Source organism: Protopterus annectens, chromosome 1.part0 (genome assembly GCF_019279795.1).
Source record: "Protopterus annectens isolate FY-2018-M chromosome 1.part0, PAN1.0, whole genome shotgun sequence".
Classification (NCBI taxonomy): domain Eukaryota; kingdom Metazoa; phylum Chordata; order Ceratodontiformes; family Protopteridae; genus Protopterus; species Protopterus annectens.
In genome coordinates, this window is record NC_056725.1 from 300,007,581 (window position 1) to 300,032,157 (window position 24,577).

At 35.3% G+C, this 24,577-nt stretch overlaps 1 protein-coding gene across 1 annotated transcript in view; it reads left to right on the top strand.

Annotated features, from left to right (window-relative positions):
* The window catches only part of SRBD1 (S1 RNA binding domain 1), a 2,028,107-nt gene that overhangs the window by 765,080 nt on the left and 1,238,450 nt on the right, over positions 1 to 24,577 (top strand). The window contains exon 14 of the mRNA XM_044059932.1: positions 19,627 to 19,734. Coding sequence (XP_043915867.1) covers positions 19,627 to 19,734 — 108 coding nt within the window. The remainder of the gene's footprint in view (positions 1 to 19,626; positions 19,735 to 24,577) is intronic.

A 24,577-nucleotide genomic window follows, 5' to 3' on the forward strand; every position in this document is an offset into this window, starting at 1 on the left:
GCTTACGTAAATATTGTAAGTTAATTTGACCCTTTTAATTTAATAGTTATTGCATTTTATGATTGGCAGTTATTGTAATGAATAATTTATTTTAATTTTTGGGTTGAGTCAGAGGGCCTGCTTTAATTCTTTTTTTCTAAACAGGTTTATTGTTTTAACATATAAGAGAAATATCATAATTTTATACAAGTAATTAAAAATAGGTATTATTATAATATTCAACAAAACAACTAAAGTATTTACAAAGACATCCACTACAATCAGATCAATTAATTAAACTAAAATACCATGCTATTGAAATTAAAATTTTTTTAACAAATTTTGTAAATTATCCCATACAATAAAATAAGATGTTTTTCTGTTTGTTCTAGTCCTAATTGTGTTTATTTCCATATGGCACACTATATTCATAACATTTTTAAATTCATTGAACGAAGGAGGTGTATCTGAAATCCAATTTCTAGTTATTATTTTCTTAGCCACTGCTAGAATAGACCATAACAAGGGAAGCTTAACCTTTTTAACACTTTGAGGTACAGGTATGTTGAATAATATAAGAGATTTAGAAATAATGAAATTATCTGTACAAAGAGCCTGCAAAATTCATTAATTGACTTCCAGTATTCTTTCAATTTTATACAGTCATAAAACATATGAGCCCAGTCAGCATTAATTTCTACATTACATCTCTTACATAGATTATCTTTATTATTTATTTTATTCATCATCAAAGGTATATAAAAAGATCTATGTAAAAATTTCCATGTATAAAGTCTCCAGACAATGGAAGGCGTAGTTCTATAAGCAGATTCCAATATATATTGTTTATCTTGTTGATTTGGTGGGTCCCCATTAATAGAAGTGAAATAATTCCAGTATGAATCTACACTGTAAAAAGTTTCTTGTCTGATAACTTTATGTATGTATGAAAGTTTACCTTTATCAGAAACTTTATGTTGTAAATTTAATATCAAGTAATCAATCAGTGTTGGAATAGATTCTTTAACAGTTATAGACATTAAATCTATTTTATTAATGAGATGTTGTCTAAAGGTCTGAACCTCTAACCAGCAAGTTTCTCTTAGATCAAATTCTTGTTTTAAGAAATCTAGATTTTTAACTTTATTATCAGATATCAACTGATACCAGTACTTTAGATCATTATCTATAGCTAAATGAGTTCCTTCAGAAGTAGATGACAAAAGCATACCCTGAGTATACATTATAGGAAATACAATAAAATTCCATTCCCTATACTTAGGGTGCATGAATATAAAGTTACGATAACTAATAATAATATTTAATGGGTAACAAACCATATGTTTAGGTGTAATAGGTGAAGTACAAAATTCCTTTAGTAACCATAACATGGAGTTATTTACAATCATATTTTTATGTGTTAAGGAGATTTTCATGGTGTATACTAATTAGCTCCCAATAATCTTTCCATTTTGTGACATATGACTGATCTATTAATAAAGTAGTAACTTTTACAATAGAAGAGATAGTATATAAATTAAAGTCTGGAAAAGAAATACCCCCTTGAGACCAGCTATTAGTATGTTTCTTTAATGCAATCCTAGGTCTATTAGGTGCCCATAAAAAATTTAACATTAGTGTGTTCAGTTTCTTGATAATTATTTTTGTAGGTGGAAGTATTATTGATTGTATTAAGTATAAAATCTTGGGGAATATTATCATTTTAATAATTGTAAGTCTCTCCTCCATAGTAAAAAACATATTATTCCAGGTATTAAAAAGATTTTGTATATTAAGAAAACAGGTATTATAATTATTATATAAAATCGATTTAATATCTTTAGATAGTATTATACCTAAATAAGTTATCTGACCTGAATTGGGTACATATTTAGTAAAATCACTAATGAGAATATTTTTCGTGTATATATAGGTAGTATTTTAGTTTTTTCTTCATTGAATATTAAACCAGAAATACTTTTAAAATTCATCATGTTATCAAATAGAGACTGTATAGAAGAATTAGATCCTGCTGATGTAATTAGAACATCATCTGCAAAAAGTTGAATTTTGGATGTTGTATTTTCATCTATTTCAAAACCCTCTATGTCAGTACTGTTTCTGATCAAATTAGCCCAAGGCTCCATTACTAAAGTGAATAATAGTGGAGAAAGTGGACATCCTTGTTTTGTACCTTTAAGAATGGGTATTTTTGTGAAACATATGTTCCTACCTTAATATAAGCCAACGTTCCTTTGTATAAATGTTCAATTAGATTTACAAATGCATCCGAGAAGTTTGTGCACTTCATTAAGGTAAACAGATAGTCCCAACTTACTGAATCAAATGCTGAACTTATATCAAGACTAATAAGTGTTAAATCTTTCTTTTTCCTATTTGAAAAATCTATTAATGTTAAAGTTCTTCTTATATTATCAAAAGTATTTCTATTTACAATGAAGCCTGTTTGATCTATATCTATAATGCCGGGAATGATTGTCTTCAATCTATCAGCAAAGATATTCATAAACATTTTATAATCAACATTAAGTAATGAGATGGGCCGATATGAAGAACATCTAGTTGGATCTTTATTAGGTTTTAAAATTGGCGAAATAAATGTATATTGCCAAGATGGGGGGGTTATTAACTCAGTTTGGGCCAAAATAAAAACCTTATGTATTAATGAATATGTATTTTTAGAAATGATTTTATATATCTCTGGTATAATACCATCATTACCCGGTGCTTTGTTTGATTTAAGCTTATTTATTTGTGTATTAACTTCTGTATATGAAATACTCTTGTCCAATAGTTTAATCTGTTGTTTATTAAGCTTTTTATTCATATTTGTGGTTATAAACTCATTTATTTTATCTTTAGGTTCCATGTTAATATTATTATGGTTAATTTTGTGAAAGTGATTTCTAAATTCATCTAGTATTTCTGGTATACTAGAAACATTCTTCTTTTTCCTTAGAGAAAAGATTTCTTTGATATGGTTTTGTTTATTCAACCTTTTTGTTTTATTTTTAAGTCTATGTAAGTATTTGGGGCTTATTGAATAAGACAAAAACTTGTATTTCTCTAAAGTTATTTTAACTTTGAGTTAACATTTCTTTGTATTTCTCATTTAGTTTGTTTATTTCCTCAATAACTTTCTTGTCCGTAATATTTTCTTTATTATTATGTTTATAAGAGTCTAATTTACTTTGAATATCTAACAATTCCTTATCCCAATATTTCCTTTTATTATTATACCATCTGATACTTTGTCCATATAGATATGATTTTAAGGCTTCCCAAACATAAACAATGGAGACTTCAGGAGTGTTATTTATGTCTAAAAAATGTTTTACTTCTGAAAGTATATATTCTTTATAGTCTTTTAGTTGAGTTAAGTATGCTGGTATCCTTTTGATCTGAACATTATGAGTATTTTTATCATGAATTCAAAAACAATTGAATTATGATCAGATATAGGACATGAAATGATTTTGGAATTAATTAAATCTGTTACCATCTGGTTAGAAATAAAGACCCTATCTATTTTTGAATAAGTTTTGTATCTGTTAGAAAAAAAGGTGTATGGTAATGATTTTGAATCTATCTGATTATTAATATCATTCAAATGATAAGAATTAGCAAAATCCTTTAAATGTTTTGCATTAGATGTAATTCTTCTCTTTCCTATAGTGGTAGTATCACTGTCATGTAGTATACAATTAAAGTCACCAGCTAAAATAATATCTCCTATAGAGAATGAAATGATCTTATCAAGATGATGTTTCACTGTATTAATACCAATTCCAGGTATCCAGTATACATTAATTAAAGTGTATGTCTTCCCATTAATTTGTATTGTAACCATACAAAACATTCCTTTGTCATCCTGATAAGACTTAATGGTTTTAGGAATGGGCATACTTTTATTCCATAAAATAGCCACTCCTCTTTTTTTCTGAGTGTGCTCTGAACTAACCAATACTGTATATTTGTTTGTGGCTAGTTTATCAATATCTTTTTTCAAGAGATGGGTTTCTTGTAGGAAGACTAAGATGGCCTTATGTAAATTAATGTATCTTATTAGGCTTGCCCTTTTACATGGATTATTCAATCCATTAATGTTTAAAGAAATTCCTTTTAAAGATGTCATTTGGCATTTTTAAAACTTAAGAATCTTATGATCAAAATAACAAATAACAAGATAAGTAATGTTACATCTCCTCCTTTAGGTGTACCTTTAAATATAGCTGTATTTATTGAATTTCTTATGGGATTTCGTATAGGATTCAATTTTGTTTGTAGTGACAATGAATGTACAAAATATATTGTAGATGTCAAAACTATATACAAATAACAATGAACAAGTGAAAATAATGTAAGGATTAAACCTTGCATCCAGCCTGGAGTTGTAAACTCCAACTTAGAGTAGTATTTACCACTCAAGTTAACCCCCTACCCTAAGCAGCAGTACGTCAGCTACCACCTTATCAATTTAATACTAGTTATATTTAACTGAAGTTAACAGTTTTCAATTCAATTATCTAGCAAGACAAGACTACACATTTGGTAAAACAGCATCATATAAACTAAAATAAACTTTTTTTTTTTTTAAACTGTTCATACTACTATATACATCCATGTAATATAAAACACTTGTATGCAAATAGCATTCAAATAATCTTGATGTTAGAAATCAAGAGGAGAGAAAAATAAGTTCTAACATTCATTTAAATCAAAAACTTTGGCTAATATGATTCAGACATTACATATATTAGGAAGCATCTATTTTCTGTCATGTAAATACAGTTAACAGCTTCCAAAAAAACTTGAATTGCTTGTATATGAGCATTTACTCAAACTCATTATTGCCAATAGAATAAAATATTGTATTCATAGAAATTGTTATAAATCATACTTCATAGTTAAGCAGATTCTCAGAAACATTTATATACATATCTACATACACACACATACACACACACACACACACACATATATATATATATATATATATATATATATATATATATATATACATACATATACATATACACATATACATATATATATATATATATATATATATATATATATATATATATATATATATATATACATATACACACACACACACACACACATACACACAAACACACACACACACACACACACACACACACACACATAAACACACACACACACATACACACACACACATACATATATATATATATCTGATCTCACTGAGTTGTATCTTTACTGAGCACCATCTTACATTGCTGTCCCTTCAATAAATCTGTCTGCTTTATACAAAATTATGCACAGCAAACACATTTTAGTAACCAGATTTTACAAACATGCTATACTACTGCTTTAAAATATATCACATGACAATTTCTTCCAGTATAGAGTTATAAAATTATTTATGCTTGTCAATCAGATGAATTAAATGAGTTATAGTAATGTATATGTTTGGGACATAGGTTTTTAACATATTATTAATCTGCTATTCCTGTATCTGTGATGTGCCAGTGTGATATCTAGGTCAAAGGTGAGACCAGCTGCTTTCAGCTTCTCTGTGAGAATTCTGAGAGTTGAAGCTTTTGAAGTAGCTCATGGACACTGTGCATGAGACAGCCCACATCCCAGATTGTCTCTCTTAACATTTTGGCGGGAAACTTATTAAAAACTAGTGACAAACATTCATTTAGCAGTGTAAATGCATCTAAACATGACAAAACCTTCACAATGCATTCTACAGGTTATTACAGACTCTATGCAAGTGAAATCAAGCCCAAAACTATTAATAAGTAACAAAACTCAACATTTTTGTCCCAACTCAACTCTTATGCAAATCTTATTATTTACTGTGTCTATATGATCAAAAGTATTTCTATATATTAATAAAGAAAAGAAAAAGAGAGTAAAAAGTAAAAGGGTGTAAGGCAGAAATAAAAAAAAATGTAAGAGAAAGCTATAAGAAGTATATACAATAGAATATTACTTACTGTTTATATTAATAGAGTTAAAAATAAAACATATTATTTACTATTATTTAGTTCTAATTATTATTGGTTAAAGCATGACAGATTATTTACAAACAAGCATAAGCAGTGTAATCAAGAAAGTATAATTAGGAATAGCATTTGAAGAACATATAAACTTTTAAAGGAAAAAAATGTATCAAATTACTGACCTTATTTTTCCTCTTCAGAAAGAGAAACAAGTTAAATCACAGCTTGCCATTAAATCTCCAGATATTTTGACTAGTTATGAAACAAAACATTTCTTTGCACACAGAGAATAACTTTGATTAAATCTTTTTCAAAATATTTGTTGCTTCTTGGAAATGCAGGAACTATATTTAAAAAGATTAATAATAAAATAAAATGATGAGAGAGAATAAAAAACTTAGTACATATCATTTGTTTTTAGTCTCTTCTTCTTCTCTGAAGTCTTCCACGAAGTTTCAGTTGCCAGTCTCTTTAACGAAGGACTAGCCCATTCCATTTCTTCTATTTTTTCCAAAATCTTATTTTTTTTGATAAACAGTAAAGCAGAGTGTAAGTCATCGAAAATTTTAGGACCATCAGAAAGGAAGATTTTAAGCTTGGCAGGAAACAGAAGGTATGTTTTAAACTGTGCTTTTTTAAGCTCCCTTAATAGTGGCAGAAAAACTTTTCTTTTAGCTAATACCATGGAAGAATAGTCATTGTCAAAATGCACAGTTGTTTCATTAATCTTAACAGGAGCTTTAGCCCAAGTAGATTTAAGAACCATCTCTTTATCAAAAGATGATAGAGATCTAACTATAACTGATTTAGGATAGTTTTTGTTAGAGTTAGTATTAGCTATAGATCTATGTGCTCTTTCGATACCAAAAGAGAATGCTTCTAGTAAATCTAAAGTTTTAGGGAGCCATGTTGTTAAAAAAGAAGTAATATTGTTACCTTCAATATTTTCTGGCAGTCCAAAAATCCTAATGTTATTGCGCCTAGATCTATTTTCCAGGTCATCCAGCTTTGTTTGTAAATGTGTATTTTGTTTCAGCAGAAACTCAATGTTGATTTCCTCTTCTTGTATTCTATTTTCCATGTCATTCACAGTTTCTTCTATGCCTGTCATCTGGATCTTCTGTTGTTGCAGGTCCATATGTAACAAGTCTATTTGTTTTGTAGTTTTTTCTATGAAAGTGTCTGTTTTAGTATCCATTTTATCCATCTTAGCAGTAAGTTGCTGGACTATAATTATCAGAGACTGAAGTTCTTTCTTGATGCTGGAGTCTTGAGAATTTGTCTTACTGGAACTCATTTCAGACTGATAAACTGACAGGAAAATTTCCAAAGTAATTTCTGACAGGAATATTATTAAGATTTCCTTTCATTTTTAGATATAGTTCAAGAACTATATAAAACAAACATATTTAGAAAGAAAATTACTTCAAAAATTATTTTTTTAAGTAATTAATTCCTGTCAATGTAATGAAATTGGTGGAGCTGAAGAAATCTGCTGCTATCCTGTGTTCATCCTTGGCCACGCCCCCGGCCTGCTTTAATTCTGAGTAGTCAAGGGTACTAAATCATTTTTTTCCCTATATTTATTTTGTATCTGTTTTTAGTTCTGCAGTATACTCTGTGTTAGTGTTACCTACCAATAACTTTGACCTCTACAACCTGAGGCTCTGGCTTCATTTCCCCCCAGCTGAAGTTTGAATTCAGTCTTTAATTGTGCCCAGATCAGGAGAACTGCAGGGTGGTTTCCATATGCATAATTCACAGCACTTTCTGGGATTTTTTTGAATGCCCTAGAACTCCCTTTTCCTCTTGCCGTTAGTACACACTCCACTATAACAGAGCTTGAAATGTCTGGTGGGTGTATGTATGTGCGTCTTCAAGTATATAGGTAAATCAGACTCACACACACTGTACCCCAGCTAAGATGCTGTTGCAGTGTTTGTCAAACCAAACATATCCTATAGTCCAGTCTTTGTACTGACATATGGCTTCATCCAGATGTCAACTGTACTAATGGCCTCACTGGGTCCTTTCTGTCAGGATGAATGAGCCAACACTAGTTGCTCTATGTCACCTTCTTTACTCCTCCAGAGCCCAGGCTGATGATCAAATCTGGGTCAATGTTGGGGCTTAATCCCTTTATGCAGTTAGAGACAGCTGAATACAATGAATCTAATGGGTAAGCTACTGGTGGATGAAGACCTGACTGCTCAAGCTTCAGTTGCTCAAGTTTCAACCCGTCAATGTGCTGAGTTCCTCCATGAGAAACCAATTTCTGTGTGTTGTGCCAGAAGTGATTCCCTTTTGGGATAATTTCCCCTTCCTTGTTGGTGCGACTGTGGAGTTGCTATATATAAGTTCATGGGGTATGTGAGGCTTGCTTGGGGTATTTTTTGGTATGTTAATTTTTGGTGAATGTAGATCAGGGATTCTGATTCTCTGTGCATTCCCTTTCATTCACTCATAGTAGAAGCAAATCTTAACTGCTCTTTCAGGTTGTCCCAAACACTGCGTCTTGTGTACAAAGTGCATTTGTAATGGGGCTTGCATTCACCAACAGCCTGTGTGGGAGACTGGGCTCCTTTTGAGTGTCACTGGTAGTAGAACACCTGACTGTACACACCTGCATGGCATTTGTCACTCCCTAATAAAACAGCAGATGATTGCCTGGCACTTCTGCTCACTCTTACTCATGGCCAGCCTCTGAGAACTGAAGTACTAGTATTATTCTTCATGTCCCAGAATACAGCTGATTTTTTTTCAGCCAGCTGCTTTAAATATGATTACAAAATAAATAGACTTTTGGTTAATTTGTAAGGGAGGGTTTGTGTGCAACAAGTTTTCACCGAGTTTTTTTGCAGAAACTGTTGTGTTGAGCTTTTGCTCTTGAATAAGATTTGTATTACCCATTTCTCTGAAAATTTAAAAACATTTATGAAAGAATACTGTTCTGTTGTCACAGATGGCTAATTCACTTTCATTTTGCTTCGTTTAAAAGTTGTGTTGATGGATTATGGTGTTTTATTTGCAAACTTTACTTAGGCAGAGATCTTGCTTTAGCTCTGTAGTGGTGAAATATACTGAATGTTGGAACTCTTCCCACCATCCATATTGTTTTCCTTCAGAATAATTGTGGTGGTAGCAAGTATTTTAGCTCTGAAGCTTTGAACCACAGCTCTTTCTCCCTTTTACTATGAGAAAGAGACAGAAACAGTGAAGCACATTTGAAATACTGGTATTGTTCACTTAGTTTGTGAGAGTTTAATTGATGCATTTTGCAAAGTGTGGATGCACGTAGCTTTGCTTAACTTTGTTTAATGCCTGTAATTGCCATTGTACTATGATAAAATCGCAAATGCTGTGAGGAAGAAAAAAAATTTAAAACTGCATTTTAGTGATCTTGTAAATTGGTGGTGGTGGAAGATGCTCTCTGAGTGGCTTAATTACTCTTAGACTTACACTTTTTCTGAAAACTGAGTGTTTGTTGTAAATGTGTGTGGTTCCATTGTAACAAATTGCCTTTGAATTTATTTTGAGGAGCCTTCAGTATTGGGAGATAACAGTTGCACACAAATTTGTGATGCCCTCCATATCACTGTATTCCTTACATAAGGGATCTCCTTCCAAGGTTAGCCCAATGTCCTGCCAGTATACGAAAACCTTTAGTGTTTACAGGCATTGTACATCACATGTTTGCTCCCTGCACAAGGTGTAAGGGCATACACGTGATGTATAGATGCACATACCTCAGGACTTCTTTGCTGCCAGTCTGAACACCATTATTGAACATCTGTCTGAATGCTCTTCTTCTGTGTTGGTTGCCAAGCTGTTTTCAGATAAGTACCCTGTTGAGGTTCTTCCTGATCTTCTATTTATTTTAGTATTGTTGGTCTACATGTCACCCAGAAAGGGAAATTGTCAGTGTGGGAGGCCGATACCCATAAAGATTGTTGTAAATAGTAACTTTTCTGCTTTGCTTCTCATGACTGTACTCTGTGTTTTATCTGCCAATCATTTATCCCCAAGACCCTATGTAGTTGCATCTCCTCCTTGTCTATTTACCTGGAAAGCTGATGTCTACAGTTGTTGGCACAAGATTCTATAGCGGAGTCTTCTTGTCCCAAGGGTCAGCAGCAAGCTAAGAAAAAGGCCAAAAAGCTCAAGTCTGATGGGGCTGCTGTCCAGCCTTCCCTGGAGGTCTCTCCTGAGGCTGGTGAAAGCCCTGAGGATCATCCAGTTGTTGCTTCACATTCCTCTGCCTTGACCCCATCAGAGAGCAGCATGGATCCAACTTCCTGCATGTCCTCTGAGGCTTTTCAAACGTTTACTCCAGACATTGAGGGGGAACATCAGCTGATTATATCTGAGGGACTGAGAGGGATTCCGCAGATTTTAGTATGAGAGGAGATTCTTACTATGCATGTGGAGTTCAGGCAAGGGTCCAAATCTTCTGAGGTTTTTCGTGCAAATGCCCTCCAGAAAAAGAAACAAAAAAACAAGCATATTTCCCCTATAGTTAAGAGATCCCCAACACGAATGGCAGGATGTTATTAAGGGTTGTTTAATGCTTTAATAGCTTTAAAATCACCTCAAGGGGTCTTTGTGCCTACCCCTCCTTGGTCTTCTACTCCTCTTAAGAGACCTAGGGGAATAAGAGTTGTCTGATGAAGATCTGGATTCTAGGGAAGAGTTCTTGGCATACTCTTCTCAAATCCATGCCCCTTTGGACTATCGGTCTGAGGAAAAGGATTCAGTCAGATTTTCCTTTAAAAGAACTCAGTTTTGGGGACACTATTTCATGTATGATGGAATTCTTCAAGTGGGATTGTTCTCAGGTTTATGATATCCAGAAGAGGTATTATAAATTTCTCCAGATGGCATCTCCCAAACCTTCAGCTGTTCCTCTAGTTTTGGCTGCCTTTCTGGGTACCATTTTAGCAGCTTTTGTGGCCTCTGATTCTCTACCTCCAGTCCCAAGAAACCTGACAGATTTTGCAGGGTGCCTGATGATTGTAAATTTCTGTACAAATGTCCTCCTGCTGATCCTTCTGTGTTGTGTCTGTCCTCTGACAAACCATCCCAGCTGTTGCCTTCTACTAAGTTGCTTTCTTCAGACAAGGATAGTAGGGCTATGGAACAGCTGGGCAAAAAGTTCATACTGCTGCCACCCTGGCTTTTTAGACCCATGTGACTATGTATATTTTAGCCCTTCTTTCTCTGGTTTCTCAAGTAGTCTCTGACCTTCCTAACTCTGAAGGGAAGATTTCATCCCTTTTTTCTTGTTGGGTGCTACCTCTTAAGTGGTTCACCATGCCATTAAGTGCATTCATGATGCAGCTGATGCTTCTTCTAGGGCTGCTGCATTTGGCTGTGTTCTGAGGTGTTGCTCTTTGCTTCATCTTCAGGCTTTACCCGATGACATTAAGGACAAACTATTGGATTATCCTCTTGGTAATAATCTTTTTGACTCTTCTGCTGATCTTTTTAAATCCTTCCAGCATAAGAGCAAACCCTTACAGGAGTTGAAACATATTTTTGTTTCTCCTGTCCCTAAGTTTCAAATTAATTACTCTTCCAAATCTGCTTTTATTTGCAGATGGTCTTGCCCTCCACCCAGAGGTAAAATGGGTTCTAGATGCGTGTCTCCTGCTAAGTCTAGTCAGACTCCTGTTTCTCACAAACCTTTGTTTCAGGACACATCAGGTCCCATGTGACAATTTGCTTCCTTTTTCCCTCAGCTAGGTTCACTTTATCTTTCCATGTCCCTTCTAGATTGGTTAAGGATCACACAGGAGTCATCATCATCCAGGGGTATTTCATGGTGTGGAAATCTCTCCCTTCCTTTCTGGGAATCCCTCAACCTCCTCAGGAACAGCTTCCTCTCTTTCCAGAAGTGCTTCATACTCTTTTGGTCTAGGGCACCATTCAATTTGTGCTTCCTGCCCAGGAAGGGTTCAGTTCTCTGCTTTGCCCTTTGGCCTCTCTACTGCCCCAAGGGTATTCACCAAATGCCTTGCTGCTGTCTTTGCCTTTTGCAGGATGAAAGGTGTTTCAGATCTTTCCTTATTTGGATTATGTGCTCATTCAGCCACATCCCCCGAGCTTCTACTTCAGGACCACCAGTTTACTGTTTCCCTGCTGCAAAGTCTGGGGTTCACTATAAACTTTCAAAAATCAGTCTTGGTTCCTTCTCACGATCACATTTTTCTCAGTTGCAGGATTCAGACCATTCCCATGCTGGTATCTCAGCCTTCCCCCAAGGCACTCTTTCTCTAATTGCTTTTTATACAGTCTCTTCATCCTTTGGCTTCATCGCAACCAGGGACTTTATCAGGGTCCTCTGGTTTGACTTCCACCATTGCTATGCTGCCTCTAGCTTAGCTCCATATCAGAAAACTTCAGCGGTACCTCAAGTCATTGTGGCTTACGTGATATTTGAGCTGTTGTAGTGAATGTGGACATTGAAGTCAGCATGCATTTTATATAAACATAGACAACCTGGGCTTGGTATATTCTTTTTACGACATAATTTATTTTTGAGATGTTAAAACCTATCAGATTCCCACTTGAATTCAAGCATATTATGTAAGATGCATTTAAGGACTCTCCTACGACTGAATTGTATGCTTTACACTGTATAACAGAAAGAATTATTAATATATGGAGTTGTTATTCTATACAGTTCATCATATAAATTTCCTCATTTTGCTTATATTTTCATTTTTATCACTAAATATGTATTTATTTAGATCTCATTATTATTATAAATCTGATTTAATTATCCTGTTAAAAAGGTAGCAGTGAGGAATGTGATACTGGTGCAATTGTCAGTAATGTACTGCTCCTCTTATATTTGAGTATTTTAGTATCAGATAGAACTACAAAACAAGCTTGTATGCTCAATACTTAAGTGTGACAAACTATAGCAACAAAAGTACATTCTGTTTTACTAATCATTTTAACTGTTTAATATTTGAATTGATCACATTTTGATCAAATTTCAGTGAAGAAACTTTAATTCACTATCATACACATTTCCTTTATAATTTCCACTGACTGATTGTATTCACTTAGCCAGGACAGCGCATAGCATGTCTCTGTCCCTCACCCATAACCATTATTCAAGTCATTTGCGTGAACCTAAAGGACATATTACACTAGGCTACCCTTATAACAAGCATCAATTTTGAATTAAGGCAGATGGTTTAAAAGTGGTTATATGACATATTTAGGGGTATAGCACAGTTCTAACTGCTATACTCCAAATTCTGCTGCTGCACTCGATAAGTAGAATATATTAACCAGTCAGATGGATATGAGGATAATTAGCTGAAATGGGAGAATGCTTGCTTACTATGAAAGAGCTAATGGGGTCAATGTCTACATTCTCGTTTACTAGTTCAGTAATTAGCTCAGAGGGTCTACACTCTGAACTGTGAATAAACTGTTGCCTGTAGAACAGGGTTTGATTCCCTCCCCTTTAATTCACTTGCTGTGTCACTCAGAGCAAGTCATTTAATCAGGCAGTCCTCTAGGGCACAGGAGAGTTTGAACTAGGTTCCTAAGTGAGCATTTAGACTGCATGCCTGGTAACTACCTATAAGTAAATTCTCATAAAAAATGGCCATTCTGCCATATATGGAGGATCACTTGAGTACTTAGCAATTACCTGTACATTTTGTTTTTCTCATAAAAGGTTTAATATCTAAAAAGAGGGGGGAAGAGAGAGGGAGGAGAGGGTTAAAAAGAAGAAAGAAAAGTGCAAGCAGAAGGAGGGGAGTAAGGGAAGAAGGAAAATGGTTGGAATTGTTCATGTTTAGTAAGGTATATTTATGGCTTCACATTTTAAAACTATTAACAATTGTGCTTTAGTAAACAAGTGTACTGTTTTGAAATGTAAAATGCCATAGTATAAAAATTGGCAGTTGGGTATAAACAGACAAAATTAACTTGCATAAAAGTAATTTAGTAGACTCTAACAGAAAGGGAATTAAAACAATGATATTAAACATTTCAAAATGAATGTGAATTTAGATATTTTGCATTACAGTGTCTGTTACCAACCAGGGTTAAAAACCTTATCTGCTAGGTAACTGCATAGAGACATAATGTTTGCTAAGGACCTGAAATAATCCACCTTTAAAGTCAGTGACAAACTAAACTTTGTAACAAAAATTGCTTAAGCTTTTAATGAAATCCCCTAATACATGACTATATCACTCAAGATATGAGATCTCTGTTGAAGCCACACTAAAATACAGATGCATAGCCAGACATGGAAATATTTGGCAAAACGTAATTCCCAGCTACTGGGAAACTAATATGTATGCTGATTTCATTTGTAACAGAATTTTCCTGTAAGTACAGGTAACTTTTTAAAGGAGGAGGAGAGGGAGAGAATGGGAAAGGGAGGGGAAAATACATTGAGTATCTGAACTATTCAAATAACTCACGTTATTTGGATAATTTTAGAACCTCATTTTATTTACCATTGTTACCAATGATTACAGAGGCACAAATCTGCTTGCTCAGTGGACAGTGCACGCACAGTGTGAATGTATATCTGTAATTGAATAAGACTTTAGATGTCCATGTGTGCTCTTCACCTGTATTCAGTTTATGTTGACTCAGTATATTTAGATAGATCATTACTTCACAGTATTATCTGAAAATATAATAACTGTAGCTGTCCATTTTGGCAAAACTGTTTGATTACACTGGGTTAGTTTAAAAGTAATGTCAATGTTAAACATATTAACATTACATATTCCCATCATATAATAGGAAATAATGTAATATTTACCCAGTCATGTTTTGTGAAACTGTACAACATGGCCACATATAATAATGGTGTATAGGCTTTTCTTGCCTTATTTTTAACGATAAGAACTACATAAAAAAAATTTGCTACTGCTTTTCTACTCATGCAGTTCACAAACTAATTGTTTATTATTCAAGATGATGTCATTTGAAAATACTTATAATAGTTGTTATGAAATATGATATCTTAAGGGGAAACCATACAGGAGAATTAATTAACCATAGCCAAAACATTTTTAACTGCTATTTCGAGTGAAGCATGTACACAAATCTTCGGTTCTGAATGGCAAGGATGAACTTATTCTGCTTCTTAGAAAGTAAGACTTGGATGGCTGTATTGTCTTAAGTCTGGAGTTGTTTACTCCATGGGGGTTAGGTGAGTTAGAAATTTATTATGTAATACAGTTCTTGTTTTGAATGTTCTTATGTTGTGCCTACAGATAAACTTTTTCTTTTTAACATTAATTTTAAACATTTTACTTTTTCATTAATAAGTTACATGTTTACTTCTAGTGGTTTATTAGAATTACATGTCATTCAAATCAGAAATTGAACACAAAGCATACATAATTTAACAGGTAGTCTCTAATAAATGGTTGTTCTAAAGTGTCTATCACTCAGTATAAATGGGTAAATAGTTGTCAAAGAGCTAGTTTTTATACATTTTTTTAACTTATTTTTCCACAGGTCATTTTTTGTTCAGGAAACAAATCTATTAACAAAAGATTTAGATAGGATCAATAAACAATATACAGTAATAGCTGGCTCTCAGTTCAGCCAAAAAAGAGGAGTAGTTGTTTTGTCGAAAAATACATTACCTATAGCCACATATATTAAGTACATGTATTGATGTTAAGGGTATGTTCTGTCTGGTTAATATCTTAATTAATAAGAAAATTAAATTAAATTAGTAAATTTGTACTGGATTCCTGCTTTAGGAGTGAAAACAGCCAAAAACCACTTAGACCAAATACTTAAACACTCCAAAGGTACTTTAATTGTATACTAAACGAAGAGGACACCAATACAAAGGAAAAACCCAAAATATCAGCACCTGCAAAAGCATTAAAAAACTTTATAAATTGATTTAGCATTAAAGAGACTAAGCAGTTTTTAGTTAGATTCTCTTCATTTTACTCGTTTTTCAAATAGGTTTGGTACGCAATCACTGATTGATAGAGTTCTTATCTTTAATGACTTAGTCACATATTTAGATCAAGTTAAAATGACTTCATGCCCATTTTCAGACATAATGCCATATTATTTGATCTTTTTCTGACATATAATAATTATGCACATTTCAAAAGAATACCGGCTTATATCATGAATATGAAGGACTTTAAAGAGTTTTTTGATAGAGATACAAATATATCTAGAATTCAGTAACAGAAAAGACGTATCAATAACATATATCTGGGATGCTCTCAAATCTGATCTTTATGGGAGAATCATAAATTGGTATTCACAGAAAAGGAAACATTGGGATAAGGAGTTAAAACTTGAACACCAAAAAAGGGAAAGAATAATAATAAAAACATCTTTGTACACAGTAAATGATTTACAAAATAAATATTTAGAAATTCTGAATCATAAAAGCAAAATAAATGTGGAGAAAATAAAATTAATTATTCAAACCCCCCCAAAATGTAAGTAGAATAGCATCTAGAACAAAAATGATAATTAAATTATATCAAAGAGATATATAGTGAGAATAAAAAGAAAAAAGTTACAACAGTAGAAGACATACTAAATGAGTTAAGAACACATTATATTAAAATTAATCAATTCAATCAAAAAATGGACTTAAAAGAAGCAATTTAAAAAATTATTAACAAACGTACAAATTATAGACTAACATCTAGCATCTAAAAATAATTAATAAACCTATATCTGTGATGGAACTTACAACCCAAATAAATAAATTAAAAAAACAATAAAACCCCAGGAAATGATGGGATAGTATCAGAAATATATAAGTTAAGGTCTAGAAATTATTTTAAAATCTTATTGCATAAATTTCAATCAGTTAAAAACTTAATGATTATTCATCCTTTGTGGAAATATACACTAGTCTCCCCAATTTTGAAATCTGATAAAGACCCAACAGAATGTATATCCTATAGACCTATATTTTTACTAAATGTTGATTATAAATTATTCAAGTCCATCTTAGCAAATAGGCATCAACAATTCCTACCACATTTAATTAACAAAAATCAAACTGACTTTGTTAAACACAGGAATACATTTGATAATATCAAAAGAATCCTAATGATAACTGATTATGCCAACAAAATAAAAGATCAACTAACATTGGTAAGTTTAGATATTAATAGTGCGTTCAATACAGTCAGTTGTGACTATCTCTCGCTAGTATTACGGGAATGTGATTTTCCAATAGATTTTCTATACCTCATAACTAAATTATATGAGAACCCTTTGGCCTACATAAACAGGCTCTTATATTTGACACAATTCTAGTTAATAAAGGTACAAAACAAGGTTGCCCCCTTTCCCCATTATTATTCACCTTAGTTATGGAACCTTTTGCAAATTATACAAGATAAAACCCAGACATTAAAGGAGTTGAATTTGGACATAATTTAAATTCCAAAATGCTTTTGTTTGCAGGTCAGGTGATACTTTACTAACATTAACTGATAATAAAAATACACTCAGTTTCTTATTTAAGGCTATCACAAAGTTTCCATCTAAATCAAGTCTTACATTTAATGAGGATAAAACAAATATTTTATGTATTAATTCTAACCCTACTAACATACCGCAATATTCTAAATATCTAGCTGCTGATGATAAAATAAAACATCTTGGAATAGATTTAACTAAAATATTAAGAATATAATCAGAATAAATTTTAGTAACATTTTGGAAAACATCAAAAAAAGTACAAACTACTGGAATAAATTGTTTTATACATCAGAAAAAAGATATATAATTATAAAAATGGCCATATTACCTAAAATATTATACATAGTTCAGTCTTTAGCTCTCCCTATTCCAAATCAATACATAAAAGAATGTAATACTCTGATACTTGAATTTCTTTGGTATCCCAATAGACATAGATTAGCAATTAAACATCATCCATGCAGTTGGTCCAATAGAGGAATAGGCATACCTAATAGTGAAACATATTCCACCTTAACTGTTATACATAGTTATATTTTGGGCTAATAAAAATTATTTTGCCAAGTGGAAATACATACAAAGGTACATAATCATGGAGAATACTCAAATTACAATTCGTATAATAAAATAAACAATGATACTTTCATTTGGTTATTAAAGAAGCGTTTACTAGAATTTCAAAATGCAACAACAAATTTATCATGCATTACAGTGATACTCACTACTTTTAAAAATCTTGCTTTTAGGGAACCTGAATACAGGGCTTGGATCTTCTTAATCTTTCCAATCGCACATACACAAAATAATATCAGTACTTTCAACACATTTACAATGGACATATTTAAAGAAAAACAATATTTTGGTTTCAATTAATGAAAAAAGAAAATATGTACTTGCTTGATTTTATATTAAATAAATTCAACATAAACAAGAGTTATGGATAGATTTACAAAACTGCAGATTTGCTATAGAAAGATTATCCTTGTTGCAAGATTCTATTAAAAAGGAGATCCCAAAGCTTATCAAATACTTGATATTATCAATTCACAATAATCCTGAGAGAAATTGTTTATCTAAAATGTATAAAATTATCAAAATTAAAACACATATTTGCCAAGATAATTATTGGGATTTTTTATAGCAGTAAATGACTATTCTCCAAGTGAATCTGAGAAAAAAATAATACTCACATCTTCTTTTCAAACCATGAGATCACTAAGATGGAAATTATTCTCCTAGAAATTCATGCATAAAGCTTTTATTACACCACACAAAATGGAAATAACTGGGAAAAAATGGTTGCTGGAGATGTAATCTAAATATCATAGCTAATTGGCAACATATGATCTGTGAATGTAACTTTCTGGAATAATAATAATTCTTTCTTGCAAGCTCTTTTCAACGATAATTTTCATATAAATAATTTTTTAATACCTCTGTTTCTTCATGTGTTAAGAAAATTGATTTCCCTGTTCTTTGGTCTCACTTAACAATTGCAAGAAAAGTGATAACAAGAAACTGGAAAAGTCATACAAGCCCCCACACTGAAAGAATTTTACAACATTGCAACTGAAATTTGTCAGATGGAGATTTTAGCAATCAAAGAAAGAACCACTAGACAGAACTCTGCATTAAATTTGTGGATTAAACTTAAGAGACTGCTGAACAAGAAGACAAGTTGATTTTTTTTTCTATTTAGAAAGTTGTTATATAACAGTTCTGGTTTATTAGATTAATGGGTAGACTCATTATGAATAGTTGTTTTGTTTTTTGTTTGTTTACAATTGTTTATATCTGGTTTCTGCATATGTAATTTCTTATTATGTATTTCTATGTTGTTTATTTTAAAATCTTAAAACATTTAGCAAAAAAAAGTTGTGTGCAGACACCTTCTGTGCTTCATGCCTACCTTACTAATTAGGATTGTTTCACACATATCCTTTATATTGCTTTTTGGTTACAGATTTTTCACTTCTGTAGATGGATAATGTTTGTGATTTGTATTATCAGTTTACTGTTGTAAAATGTGTGTCGTTTTATCTAGTTTCATGTTGTACAAAACTGTGTTGTAAGTTTGAATAATTCTGTTTTACAAAGACAGAAAAATAAACAAGACTACTAAAGTTCAGTTAATGTGACTTGTTTATTTTTAATAAAGTTGCAGCACTGTAGTAATTGGGAATGGAACTGCCTGCAGAGAAACAGAGCGGTACTTTGCAGATCTAATACAGAAGAAGTTCTTTGCGCCACTCGATGTTGTGTACTGGTAAGTTCAGCACTTATTTTGTTAAGTACTTGTTATTATGCCATTATAGCAGATCCATACCCGTTCTTTCAGATTTAGAAGAGAGTCAGCAAACTTTAAATTTGTAATATATAAAAGATCTTCAGATAACTGGAAAAGTATCCCCTTACTTTCGAATTGTACTTTTTTTGTTGTCTGCACTTTGCCGAAGTTCCATTTTTAGGACTGAAGTAAGTTTATGATGTTTTGAGTATTAGATCTGACTGCAGAAGACTTCTACAGTGAGGTAGCACCTCAGTACAGTTCAGAAATATCTCCAGCCTTAGTGACGCTTATACTGCGGGTATCCATACATTCTGATGTTAAACACTTGAGTAATAGGGCTTTTGTAGTCTCTGTGCTAACCAGATCTTTTGTGTTGCTCTAACGATTTGGCTTTTGATCAAAATGTGTCACTAGAAAGTTTCTGAATATGATGCCTGAACCTGCTACTTGTTACAGTCCATAGTACCTAACCTCTCAAAGCAGTCATACATTGTCTTCTGCAAAAAAGTGGCAGTCTCTAGACTTGGAAATTACAGGTCAGTAACTATATTGTCACCTGCGTTCAAAGTGGGAAGGGTCCTTGATATCAGCTTTGACAGATGTACGATTTATGTATCAGTTCATCTATGACAAGATCCTAATTAAAATGTCTTAATTGTCTTTCTGTATGTCCTGATAGTCCCTTCATCAGGTGGTTCCTTTTGGAGCTGCCTTTAAGTCTGGCAGTTGGATATTTATATGATGTTATGTGGAGTAGACATGGTTTTCTAATGTGGTGCATGATATCGTTGTGTGTGCCTGTAGTGGGCATGTACAAATGTTGAATCTTCAGAAAAAAATTATAGAATTGGAGATAGGATGGAAAAGTGTCACAGCTGTAGAACCACCAAGGACAGCCCCCTTCCACATCAGCTGACATAGTAAGAATGTAGCTGAAAACACTAGCTGTAAAGGGCTGTTTTTTTTTTTTTTTTTTAATACTACAGCAAGTGAATGGAGTTTCCTAACTGGTGGAATTCATTTGTCTCAAAAATGCTTCTCCTTGGCACCACTCCCTGAGGTTCTCCCCAGAGCCAATGAGCCCTTGGACTCGAGGCCTTCATCGAGGTCGTCGTACCGACCAGCCAGATCCAAGTCGGTCGTCTCCTCGGGCTCGACTCAGAGTTTGTTGGAGTTAGATATGGACAGGATGATGAGGTGGTTCATTCGGACCCAAATCCTAATGGGAGTCTTGCCAGGCCCCTTTCCAGCCAGAGAGAGGATCTCCATGCCCTTCTTCCATCCAGTTTCTACTTCCCTGATCCTGCCTGCGGTTTCGGGGTTTATGGATCTGAGCTGGAGGTTTGGCACCGACGGTTCCTCCAGCCTCGACGCCGGCGATTACCTTAAGTTCCTCAGATCAGACCTGTTTGGATCCGAGCAACTCTCGGGGGCCAAGAACGAGGAGTCGGATGTGAGAGAATGGAGGTGTCTTTGGCTCCGACATTGTTGGATCCGAGCCATTCCTTCATAACACTGGCTACCTTGGCCTCTGCCCCGATCCTCACTGCGGAGCCAGGGAGAGCTTCCTCTGTATTGGTTGCCAAGGAGGTGCACTCTCCATCGGCATTCAACATGGTGGAGAGGTTTTCGCTTCCAAGGATCGAGACCCCGGCCTGTTTCCATGGACTCTGCCCAGGCTCCCATGGATTTGGTCACGACTCCATTCAGCTTCTCCCAACGACAGCTCGTGCTAGAAGACCCCCAGGTGGATCCCATTGTGGAACCCCCCCGCGACTCACAAGCCCTCTTCAGAGAGTCCCACTGAAGAGGGTCCCTGTATGCCATGGGAGTCCATTACAGAGGACTGTTGGGTGCTTCAAATAATATCCAGATGCTGCTCCATCCTGTTTGTTACCCCTCCCATCCAATCAAAGTGCCTCCTGGATATTCCACCCACTCAAATGGAGGCAGCAGCGCAAGAGATTTCAAAGCTGCTTCACAATTGAGCCATCTAACCGGTCCCCCCAGATCAGTCCAAATTAGGTGTTTACTCTAGATTATTTTTAGTGCCAAAAAAGTCGGGGGACCTCAGGCCCATATTAGACCTGTTAGCCCTTTACCTGATTGTAGCCAAGCAGAAATTCCGGATGGTCACCCTGCGGTCCATTCTACCTCATCTCCGAGAATGCGACTGGATGTGCTGTATTGACCTCCAGGATGCTTATTACCATATCAAAATTCACAGAAGCTCCAGGAGATTCCTTCGCTTCCGGTTGGGAGCCAGTCATTTCCAGTTTAGAGCCCTACCCTTCAGTCTCACCACAGCCCCCAGGGTGTTCACCAAGGTTATGGCAGTCATAGCGGCTCACCTGAGGCTTCAGGGAATTCAGGTGTTTATTTACCTAGACGATTGGCTCCTCACTGCTGCCACCAAGCGTCTTCTTTGCATGGCCAGAGACTCCTTCCTGCATCTTGTAGTCAACCTAGGAATTACCATCAATGTCTCCAAGTCCCTCTTGAACCCGGTACAGATCTTGGAATTTATAAAGGCATGGCTGGACACCCTACAATTGAAAGTCTTTCTAACTCGAGACAGAGTCCAGAGCCTACAGGCCCATGTATCAGCGATCCTTGACCCCAGGCTGACAATGGCGGGCAATGTTCTCCGAGCCCTAGGCTCCATGGCCGCAGCAATCTCCATCCTTCCCTGTACGTGCCTTCACATGTGGGTGCTTCAGTGGATCCTTGCAGTACAGTGGTCTTGGCTCAATCTCCCAATGGACTATCCAATTCAAATTAGCAGAGTCTGCAAAACATCTCTTCTCTGGTGGCTCCAATCGCCGGAAATCATGGCAGGGCAACTCTTCATAGTACCCACAGCGACCACGGATGCCTCCCAGCTCGGGTGGGGGGGAACACTATCTGGGGAGGACGGTCCAAGACACATGGTCCCAGACCGAGACCAGATTGCATAACAATATTCTGGAGATGAGGGCAGTGCTTTTAGCGTTGCAAGCCTTTCACGCTGTTCTTCCCCCGGGGACGATTGCAGTTCAGTCAGACAACATGTCTGTTGTCTGGTACATCAACAAACAGGGGGGAAACAGATCTTGCCCTCTCTGTCGTGAGGCTATGAGAGTGTGAGAGTAGGCAATCTCCACCAGTCGGTTTCTGATTGCAATGCACATCCCGGGATGCTTCAACATTTTAGTGGACAGATTGAGTCAGGCTATTCTAATGCCATATGAGTGGTCTGTGAAACAGTCAATAGTGGAGGAGATCTTCCTTGGGTGGGGTCAGCTTTGCTGTGATCTCTTCGCATCTCCTTCCAACGCGAAGTGCAGCGAGTTCTTTGCTCTGAACCCTCACCAGGGGGACTCCCCCAGAGACGCTCTTGTCCATGCTTGGCCTTCCTGGTTAATGTATGCTTACCCCCCTCGTTACCTCTCATTCCGAAGTTTCTTCAGAAAGCTTGCCGACTAGGTGCAAAGTGATCCTCATTACCTCGTTCTGGCCTCGTGAAGTGTGGTTCCCCTTCCTCTGGTCTCATGTTCTAACTCCTCCTCGGATTCTGGATCCTTGCCCGGATCTCATCTCTCATCCCTCAGGCATCTGTCCGCCTGACCTGGATAGCCTCAAGCTGACGGCTTGGTCGCTCCAGTTCCCCTGATTGCTAGGACTCCCGGTCTGTCGTCTTCAGTAAAGACTATTCTGGTCGCATCCCACAAGGCTTCCACTAGGAAGATTTACCACAGCAAATGGAAACGCTACTCTATTTGGGCTTCTCAGAGGAACCTAGATCCCTTTACAGCCTCGGTTCCTGCAGTGTTGGGGTTTTTGGCCAATATTTTCCAACAAGGGGCTAGTTTCTCCATGGTAAAAGTGCAACTGGCGGCTATCTCTAATTTTCATGTTGGCGAAAATATGAATGCTCTTGCCTTTTTGAGACTGTGTAAATCTTTTCTGAAAGGCGCCTTTCTTTTACGCCCTCCGGTTAAGGACTCAGTCCCTCCTTGGGACCTTACCCTAGTTCTGTAGGCATTAGTTGCTCCCCTGTTTGAGCCTGCAGCGTCAGTAGATTTGAAGTTCTTATCCTGGAAGACAGCTTTCCTAGTGACCATTACTTCAGCCAGGAGAGTTTTTGAGATTCAAGCTTTGGCTGCCGTGCCCCCTTACTTGATCTTTCATAAAGACAGGGGCGCGCTCCGCACAAACCCTTTCTTCTTACCGAAAATTGCTTCTGAATCAAACATTAATCAGACGATTAACCTGCCTGCTTTCTTTCCAAATTTTCAGAACACGGGTGAATATAAATTGCATTTGCTAGATGTTCATAGACAGCTTCATTTCTATTTACACAGAACTAAACCCTTTCGTAAGTCTGACCAGGTATTAGTGTCCTTTTCAAGACCCTTTTTGGGCAAAGCCCATATCCAAGGTCTCCTTAGCTAGATGGATTACACACTGTATACTGCAAGTCTATAAGGATAAAGGTCTGTCCCCACCTGGTCCTGTTAAAGCTCATTCTGCCAGATCTGTGGCAACTTCTGCTGCTTTTTGGTCTAGAGTTTCACTAGATAATATCTGTGCAGTAGTGACCTGGGCAAGGTCACATACATTCATTTTTCATAAGTTGGATCTCATCTCTAGAGGGAGAGCATCCTTTGGCTCTGCAGTGCTTAAGAATATCCTTCCATGAGGGCCTTCCAGGAGTTTTGGTAGCTGGGGACTCTGTCCCACAGGTTGCAGATAAATGAATTTAACTACTTCAAATAAAGAAGTTATGCACTCACCATAACGTTCCATCTGAGTAGTTCTACTTCATTTTCTGCAGCCG